The sequence below is a fragment of the Polyergus mexicanus genome, unplaced genomic scaffold (genome assembly GCF_030449975.1).
Source record: "Polyergus mexicanus isolate NDT 795.1 unplaced genomic scaffold, iyPolMexi1.0 SCAF_8, whole genome shotgun sequence".
NCBI lineage: Eukaryota > Metazoa > Arthropoda > Insecta > Hymenoptera > Formicidae > Polyergus > Polyergus mexicanus.
Genome location: NW_027223328.1, coordinates 9,756,826 through 9,767,058, shown reverse-complemented (window position 1 = coordinate 9,767,058; position 10,233 = coordinate 9,756,826). Strand labels below are relative to the sequence as shown.

Sequence of the window (10,233 nt, the reverse complement as noted above, 5' to 3'; positions counted from 1 at the left end):
CCTCTCTTTAGCCTATTTATTCGTAAAATACGCGTACCGTGACAAGTAATTGTATATACTTCTTTTTTTAAAGAGCGACGTTGACGAGTTTGGCGCGTAATTATCGCGCAACGTGTTACGTAAGGTCGCAATCGCGACTCGCGAATTGGTTGCATATTTAGAAACATTTAATTGCTTCCATGTGGTGAACCGCGCGTAGTTCTAATCCGCCGAGAGAACCGCAAGAACGCGCAGTTATATTCTATCATGCGACGTAATCGGCTAGGTGCGTCGTATATTCGTAGAACATATATCTATTTGCGCATACACACCTACATACATACATACATACATACACCGAACATGGTTTACGCCTCTCCTCGATTTCCTGGCGGCGATTAATCTACCCCGTGTAACGATTCCTTCTTGACAGTTCTCATCGCGGAAAGTAATAGCCGCCGCCAGATGAGGAATTCAATGGCGAGGCAGCCTCGCCTGGTCTCGCATCACAATACACACCCACGAGACGTATCTCGCTCTCCTCTCGTCGACAAATGTTTTTCGCTTAGAGTGGCGAACCCTTGAAAATCGACGCGGCTGGGGAAAAACGGCGGATGCGACGGAGGAGGAAAGAATAGCGCGGCGAGAGAAAGTAAAATGGCTGCCATGCGACGGAATCATTTGTTCTGGGAAACAAACGACGCCGCACGCGATAGATCGATTCGCGTAATCGAGGGTGAGATGATGGAACGGTATAATACCCGCGGCCTACCTGTCGTTATCGCGACATTTATCTGTGAGCTATTCCGCGTCCGATATTCTATTATATATCCTGCACGACCGTAATCCATTATCGGCGCGTCCGCGTGTATGTACGCGCGACCTTCGGTATCTGTCAGTTGTCTACGCGTTTATTAATCGCACCGGGCGAACGCGCTCGAGAGATCATTAAAGACTCGACGCTGTGACACCATTAAAACGCTCGGAGTCGTCTCTGTCGTCGCTGCTATTGCTGTAACATTTTCACGATTGTGTCTATACATCGGTTCTCACCATCTGCCGATTACTCGGATTTTTACAAAGATCTTTTTTCAAATCTCGTATCTTCGACACGTTATTTATATATTATAAATAAATCATAAAATAATATATCGTAAAATATGCCACATTTATAATTGTGTATATATTAGAAATAAAGATGCGTAAAAGATTGCGAGAGATAAATGGAGAAATTTTCAAGCGTCAATCCACAGACAGAATAAAACCATCGCGGATAAGTGGACATCTCAAAATTATCTACCGCGTCCCATTTGAACGAGACGATCATTCACGAACATCTGTTGATGTGTCATCTTTTACATTTTTGTACCTATTTCTAGGAAATAATCTGACCAATTTTTTTTCCTCTTTCAGGCCCACATGGGAAAAGTGTCAAAACGGTCGATATATCCGTTTTGGTTTAAGCTCGTATTAAATGTCATTTTTTTATCTTTTGCAGCATTTCAATTTTTGACGCTCCGAATATATATCGTCCATAAATTTTTACTAAAACGCGACGGCGCACTGATGACTCGATCCGATACAGATTCACCAATATACGGTTATGACCGTCGGAATAAAATATACACTCTAAATGTAAAATAAGCGCAACATGCCTGGTTAAAAAAAAAAAAAAAAAAAAAATCGCGTAATACTCACATTGTGTACGCGCGTATCTATACAATATTTTTACTCATATTTATTTATAAACGTATAATAGACGTATGCTGAAATAGAGAAAATAACGCGTTTCATCTATATAAAGCAATTCTAATTTACGCGATAGGTAACAAATATTTTTTGTACAAAAGATATACATGCTGGCACAAAAATAGAAAAAAGGAAATATATGAATGATAAGAATTGATATAAAAAATTATAATAATTAAAATATGTAATGTACATTTTAGAAGAAACAAAAATAAAATTATGATGCCCGTCGATATACCTACACTTTTAAAATAATGAAAGTTTTACATCATATTCACAGACTAAGACACATTTCATTTAAAGAGAAAGAAATTGAATATAACATTTAAAAAATTTATGAGCCAGCTATAAAGCTAAAAAAATACATATATAAAACTCTCAATTGCATATAATTGATTTTATAATAATAAGCAATATTCCTAAATTTCACGAAGAATATTGCTAAAATACATGGTGATTAACCGCGATAAACAAACACGGAAAAAAGATTAGCTGCCGTAGCTGAAAACTGCGTGTGGTAACTAGATTTCAGTCGTAATATATGGACAGCGAACATCTTAGCTGTGATAGCTATTTATTAGGTGTAACAACAAACCGTTTTGCTGCAGTTTAGAAATTTATTTTGCGAATCATGATTAGCTATATGGTAGCGAAAATTTTTTTTTCCGTGAACTATGTATCGGAAACCGTTGTATGCGAAATGGCTATAAATCGTTAGGCTTCATCCGAAAGCATAAATCTGCGTCGACGATAGATACATAAAACGCGGCATAATAAAATTGTACATAGAAGGGATGGATTACAGCGGTCGAGTGTTAATACGGCTGTAAAGATATTACAACCCCTTTTTTGGTTGCACTATCAGGTATTATAGACAGTGTACACCGAACATAACATAGATATGATGTAGACGGATGGATGGCGGATTGTGACGGTGGAAAACACGAAGCCCCGAGAGTTACGGGACCGTACTACGGGGATGATGGTGTCTTTCGAAAAACTCGAGGTAATCCCGTTCGTCCCGTAATCCGATTTAACCCTGGCCAATCGCGGCCGCTGCCGGTTGCCGGTCGTGTAACGGAACGACCGTAAACGAGCGAACGTAAACGAGAGCAATCGGAAGGAATCATCCGCCACAGTGAAACCACGTTTACTTTTTCATTACCCGAATCGATCGAGAGAGATTTAACGGTCGCGTTTGTCGAATACGTTAAGTCTGAGCGATTATTATTCGCGCCGAAACATAAGTCATCAATGGATGTTACGCGTTGTTTGACGGTTCAATGGATAAAATATTGAAATGCCAACGAATTTTGAAAGTGCGAACGATATAAATAATATCTTACATCCGTATCCCCAGCACGAATAAATTTGTATATTCGTATTGTATAGACAGAATTATTGATTTTATCTAAAATTTAATCTCCCTCGAAATACTTTTCGAAGTAGACTTTTAAACTACGTTATGACAACGTTATCCTTTTATGGATGTTTTTATAGGTCCGTATATGTAACAAATTTCGTTAAATTCGTCTATGGATTCCGAGGTTAAAATGAGATTTGCTGGACTACATCGAGACACGCGACCGAAGTGGAATAAAATCAGAATATCCATAGGAACTGGAGCTTTTGCGGTGGCTGCGCGTTCGATAAAACGAAGACACCTTCGGCGCCGTCGCGCGTCCATGGCTCTTCAATACCCTCGCTTCTATCGTCATTCTTTCTAAGATATATGAGATCTAATCGATAAGAAAGCTTTTCTCCATATGGAATCTGAATATTATACTTCAACAATAATCTTAGCGTTTTGACACAACCAAGCTTTTCAACAGAATTGAGAATTCTTTTTGATCGACATTATATTGAATATTCTTGAAGAAATACAGATATATGACAAAATAGATATAATTATTTCTTATGAATAGCATACTGTGTTCTTATACAAGTTTTTCATTAATTTTCTGATAAGATATTTTCCATGTAAAATGTCATCATTATCAAATAGTAATAATGTCAGAGAAAATATTTTTGTATGTATCAACTTTGGTGATAAATAATCAAAAAAGTGGAAGAAATTCGAACGAACGAAGGATTAAAAAATTTGCCCAAGATTGAAAAATAAACTAAAACTAACAAAATACGTAAACGCGTCTGAGTGCTCTGGCTGGCAGCCTATCAATCTTATCTAGCTATCACCGGGTACTAACGTCGAGAACAGTTCGTCGCGCGATCACGGCAACAGAAGCAACAGCAGCAGTGGTGGCGTCACGGCAGCAGGAACAGCAGCAGCTCGCGGGATCATGCCTTGCCTCTCCCCCCACAATCGCGTACAAGCTACCAACTTCTCCGTCCCACATTCTGCCAAGTACATCGATCGCTCTCTCTCTCCTCGTCTCGCTTCCTTTCCGCCTGTCAGAGAGAGGGTGCGTGAGAGGTGCCGCCAGCATCAATGGTGGTGGAAAAGCATTCACGGTGGGGTTCGCATACCGGCTCCGGTTAGCACGCGTGGTAGGGATAATTAAACCGACACAAACGTAGCTCCCTACACTGCCTAACGGAAGGACGAAGAAAGGTTACCATGGCTACGTGGATAGGATCCGGCCAATCCCGGTGTGCCTCGTAGGCGTGGTCTGTACATTGGCACCCCGATACCTTCTATCTCTATCTCTTTTTCTCGCCCGTACCCCTCTGCAAAGTCGAAAGGTGGTGGAGGTAGCGAGACAGAGGTAGAGGTACGTCTAGAGCGCCAGCGAGACAGCCTGGTTGCAACGGGCGCGTACAAACGTATCATGCTGGGTAGGGCCGGTGCCGAGATGCCGGCTTGTAAACGAAACCAGTTTGCTATCCGATACGATCCAGGCAACAGCGGGCTCGCGTGATATCCCCACGACGTGGAAGAGCGTCAGCGTGCCTGGGCTTAGTGGGTGTTACCCTGAGCGACCTGGAGAACGAACTTCGCGCGGACCGACCTGACAGCGATCTACGATGGGCATCGGAGCTCCTACGACGTGCTTCTACTGTACTAACTCGCGACATTGTCACGTGTCACTTCGAGAATCGTTTTGAATATAATCAGTGACGTGTCGTGCGACGCGAGAGAGAAAAAAGAAATCACTAAGCTTTCAGAATTTAATCCTTGCGGGAACGGTCAGTTGTTTTTCGAGGGTAGTCGTCTCTCTCTCTCTCTCTCTCTCTCTCTCTCTCTCTCTCTCTCTCTCTCTCTCTCTATCTATCTTCTCATAAGAAATTTAAAAACTCGTTGCATCTCTCTTTCTAGATGTCGTAACACCTGCTTCGTTCGTATTCCCGGACTTTAGAATTTTACAGTGTCAATGATGAAGTGGATAATCTTCCAGTGACCGTCTGTTTGTAATATGAGAGAACGTATCGCGGGTGATTTCGACGAATCATGAAAAAATCCAAGAGCAAACATAAATCGGAGCCGCGTGTTTCTTGAACCGCGACCGGATAACGTCGACTCTTCGAGGCAGGCTGGACCAGAATTGGTGGATCGTGAGAAGATCGCCGTTCCAGGAAGATGTCCGCCGCTGGTACCACGCCGTCGAACGCGAACGGTCCGCTCGTACCTGCTCCGATATTCGCTTTGCCAACGTTATCCTTTTCCGTCAGTCAAGTGGCCACGGTCTGCGAGACCCTGGAAGAGAGCGGTGATATCGAGAGGCTGGCTAGGTTTCTATGGAGTCTTCCGGTCGCTCATCCCAATATCCAGGAACTGAATCAAAGCGAGGCCGTCCTCAGGGCGCGTGCCATCGTCGCATTCCATTCGGGACATTATCGCGAGCTCTACGCCATTCTGGAGAGGCACAAATTCACCAAGGACTCCCACGGTAAGCTGCAGGCCATGTGGCTGGAAGCGCACTACCAGGAAGCCGAGAAACTTCGCGGCCGACCGCTGGGACCCGTGGATAAATATCGCGTCCGAAAGAAATTTCCGTTGCCAAGAACGATCTGGGACGGCGAGCAAAAGACGCACTGCTTCAAAGAGAGAACCAGGTCGCTGCTCAGAGAATGGTATCTCCAGGATCCTTATCCGAATCCGGGAAAGAAGCGGGAGCTAGCCGCTGCGACGGGACTCACGCCGACGCAGGTTGGAAATTGGTTCAAAAATAGAAGGCAGAGGGATCGCGCTGCTGCAGCGAAAAACAGGTGTGTCATAAATCTAATTCTATTCTTCCTGCTAACCGGAAAGAGCGAGCTTCTAAGAAGAATAATCGCCCGAACGACAAAGACCACGTTTTCCGTGTCGCGATCCTGTCAAACAATTTATCCGATTTGTCGAATTTCAAATTTTCAAACTCGTTTCGCGATATCATTTTTCCGTAAAATCGACAGAGTCGACAGATTCTAATATAAACTATGCTTCATAGCAATCGTTCCGAATTATATAAAAATCTTTATAAAATGGGAGGGGAGGAGTTGATAAGATATATTTATAAAATATTGTATATTAATAGGAGTGTATGTTTTTAGGGGCAAAAAGAGAGCAAAATATTTTGTATACATCGCTCTGGTATTCGTGCTCATTCGAATCTTCTCAATGTCATTAAACACGCGACAGGTTAACGAACATAAATCTATAAACACGTGCGCTGTTTGCAAAAGACTTTTTAGCTGACAATCGCTTGATCAAAAGTTTCTGTATTAAAATAACAAATAAATTAAATAATAATCAAATTAATATATAAGTAGTAAGTAAAAATTATAATGATTAAATTATTAAATCCGCACTATCGAAAGTGTTAAATAATTGTTTAATTTTGTTGTAAAAATATGCGCGTAATACATCTTAAATGAATGTATAACTTAAACGGAGGCTGTGTACCGTTAAACTTTGAAGACTGAGCCTTGAATCTTCCATACAGGAAAAGATACATCTTTTCCATATTTCACCGATAACACATGGCTAAACAATGAGCCCATATGGAAGACATATTTCCACGGTGTAGTTTACCGGAAAATCTTTTGTATCCTATACAACACTATTTATTTCGCAATGTTAGTCGCTGCATTAAATTTTACTATATCAATAGATCAATTACGACAAAAACTACTGAGAACGTTTACTTATCAAGATAATCGACATCGTTTTATATAAAATGTCACGCGAAGAATCTACCATGATAAATCGAAGAAGCCGATTCACATACGTCTTAGAAATCGTTGGTTATAAAGTAGAAGGAAAGTTTTGTTCATTAAGTAGCGTTTAATGGAAGTTAATCGCGAAACGATTAGTGGTTTAGGTCCCTTTAGACAGATTGTTGTACTGTGTCCTCGGCAAACGAGCCTTTGTGCTTGCCCCAAGGTCCCCGCGTGGAGGGTCGCGTAATTTCATTTTGACGTCCGACGGAGGGTCGCTGCCGTCGGGCGAACGACGATTTTCGAATTACGTCTTTCAAATTGTGTTTTGACGTCGCGTTCTCTCCTTCTCTCTTTTTCTCTCTATCCCTCTATCTGGCGATACACTCGAACGCCGAAGTTCCAGGATAGCTTTAAAATAGCATTTGAATCAGTCTCAAATCTTTGCATTCTCCGTCTTTGTGCAGGGAAATGAAAGGAATATCATGCGGAAATATTTTTCCCCTTTCCTCTTGTGCCTTTGAATATTGCATTTTTTCGTTAATTATATTTCCTAAGACGAGAGCTCGGGCGAAATAAAAATATATTTTTAAAAATATATTTTGTAGAGACACGCGAACGCGAAATATGTGATCTGCGAAGAAAAATTAATCGCCTCTTCGAAACTATTTAGACAATCATAATTTGATGATGTTTTAATACGGATGTTTCTTCGTTTGTTACGGATTGTCCTGAAAACGCGGAAATACATCTAAAACCTGAAGTATAATCTCTATCATCGAGAAGAAAAGAAATAATACACGAGTTTACCGAGTGCAAGAATTGTGAAAAGGAAAATTCTATTGATTAGTCGCAACTTGACATTATTAAGAGATCATCGACGAGGTGTAGAAAAACGGTGATGGTGAAAAAACGGAAGTATCTCTGTTGGGGGTTTATACCTGTCATTTCTATGCAAATCGACGAGCAGCCTCTCGTAGCCAGGTAACGGTCCGCTGACCGCATTGTTCAGCTATTTATCCCTAGACGAAGCCGCCATTATTTGCGTATAAAAAGAAAACTTGAGGGTTTTCTTCACAAAACGAAAAACGCTTCCTTTTTTTTTTCCCCGTTGGAAAACCTCGAGTGGCCGACGAACCGGATGTTCCTCCCGGTGTGATTTATGAATTCTTGGAAGACCTACCCGAACATTTTCACTATTGGTTTCCGGGGAATTCCGAATGCCGGTTCACAACGCGAACACGCGATCTTGCATGCGCGATATTACTTTGATCGAGTTTGGGGAAAAATATTTATTCAATACCTGTCTAAATGATTCCGAATGTTAATTGGATGGCTTTTAAGTCAAAGATAGGGAAGCACCTCTGTGTATCTAACGGTTATATAAAATTAAAAACCAATCCAAATATCTAAAAGACATTTAAAAAAACGTCTGATAAATATCCAATGAATGAAATGATTTATAATACATATATAAATTTTCAATATCACAAAAAAAATTAAAACTAATTTTAATTTTTTCGCAATTACAAAAATTAATTCGTATCACACTTGTCCTTTAATACTCGTCAAATGTACATCGAATTTCTCATGTTAGTCTCGCGAGCGACATGCAACATCCTTAAAACATTTATTCATTGCTGCGTTATTTGAATTATAAATCAGGATGCTTCGATAACTTGTACACGATAAACAGTCATGGAAAGTCTCACCGACCTAGATCTGTCCCCGATGCTCGTGGACGTATCGTGTAATTATTGCGCTCTGAATGAAGTCATTAATAGTCATTATCTACGTCTAATGTTGTAATTGATATATCGTTAACGGTTGACTATGGCTCGACTATACTGCTCTAATTGATCTTGATGAGCTCCGCGCGGCGAATAAAGATTATACGTTCGAGACTCGCACTATCTCTGAACCACGCGATCGTTAAAAATATGAGAAAATGTTTATATAAGTTACCGCATAATGATCGTAAGTATAAAACTGTTCGTTGCGTCATTGACGGTAAAACAGATCGTTTGTGTTTGGTTGTCGTGTCTTTCCGTCGCGAGAAAATATACGTAACACAAGATTTATTAAACGGAACATAAAATTGCATAATTCTTTCGATTTACGCAATGCGATAAGATCAAATGAAAACTGCGTTAGAATTTCTTTCGTGTAATGATGAATTGTATTAAGAATTCTAGGCGTATTTCACATGCAGTATTGTAGATAAGATAAAAATATTATTTTTCCAAAACATTCAAATGCATGTACGTTACACAACAATTTCGAAATATAAAATAGTGATTTTTTTCGAAAATATTGTTTGGATCAAAGGAAACGATGATCGAATAATTAAAATATGTTATTATTATTAGAATAAAAAAAAGGAATTTATTCTATGAGGCCGAAGTTTGCATAAGACAAAATAGTATGTTCACTATTTTACCGTTATTATTTTGAAAATGCGAAATAATTCAAAAAAGATCGCTTATGTTAGTCACAATCCTACGGCTCTATATTCGAGTGAAGCTATCCATCAATAGCTGCGATGTGCCTATCGTTACCCGACGTAATGACATTTCGTGTCTGGCCCGGAGCCACATTTTCCTGCGCGTAATCCTTCGAATCCCAGGACGAAGTTCTTGCTTGTACGTTTAGATAGAGGTAGGAAGCCTCTCGAGGACCTTGCAGGTCCTCCAAGAAAAATCGACAAGCGTATGAGACTTGAAAGCTAATAGGAATATGTCATTGTTTCATAATTATTTGAGATTTTCCTGATTTATAACATGTTGAGATAACACTTTATTTCAAACTCTTCGTATTATTCTTTGTTTGCATTTAATAATTATATTGACCATACTGTATGTTTGCCCAATTACTAATTACTAACTGTGTATCATGTAGAAATATAAATAAGTAATTATACATAAATAAAGCATAATTATTTATTTATAAGATTTCTATTATGCAGAATACGGAAAACTAAACACACATACAATGATATAATATATATTCTTATTGTAAATAATTTTTAGATAAATTTTTATAGATTTTATTTAATTATATTTGGTATTATGTGGATTTTTCTCTGTAATTTTTCTCCACAATTCCTATTTATATCGAAATGGCTTTTTGTGCTTTTTGTTACGTGCTTCCAATATTTAATAACTCGGTCACCGAGTATACAGGTAGCGTTCATTAGCCACGACGTGGAAAAAAGCACACCATTAAAAAATTCATAAGAGATATTTTGCATCACTGGATAACGCAGTTTGTTACAATCGTTGTTTGTTCCGGAACGCTGAATAATGTAATCCACAAAAAATAGCGGCTTTTTTCCATCATTTTTCCATCTATCAGCCGTACTTTTCACTCTTTTAGGCAATTCCCTTTTTATTCGCGAATTATGAATTC

General features: G+C 39.5%; 1 protein-coding gene across 4 annotated transcripts in view; it reads left to right on the top strand.

Annotated features, from left to right (window-relative positions):
- Positions 1 to 4,536: 4,536 nt before the first annotated feature.
- Optix (optix) overlaps positions 4,537 to 10,233 on the top strand; it is a 46,808-nt gene continuing 41,111 nt past the window's right edge. For 3 of the 4 annotated variants that reach the window (XM_070300126.1, XM_070300124.1, XM_070300125.1), the window contains exon 1: positions 4,537 to 5,895. In XM_070300126.1, coding sequence (XP_070156227.1) covers positions 5,267 to 5,895 — 629 coding nt within the window. In that variant the 5' untranslated portion in view covers positions 4,537 to 5,266. The remainder of the gene's footprint in view (positions 5,896 to 10,233) is intronic. The other variant, XM_070300123.1, reaches the window with a different exon arrangement.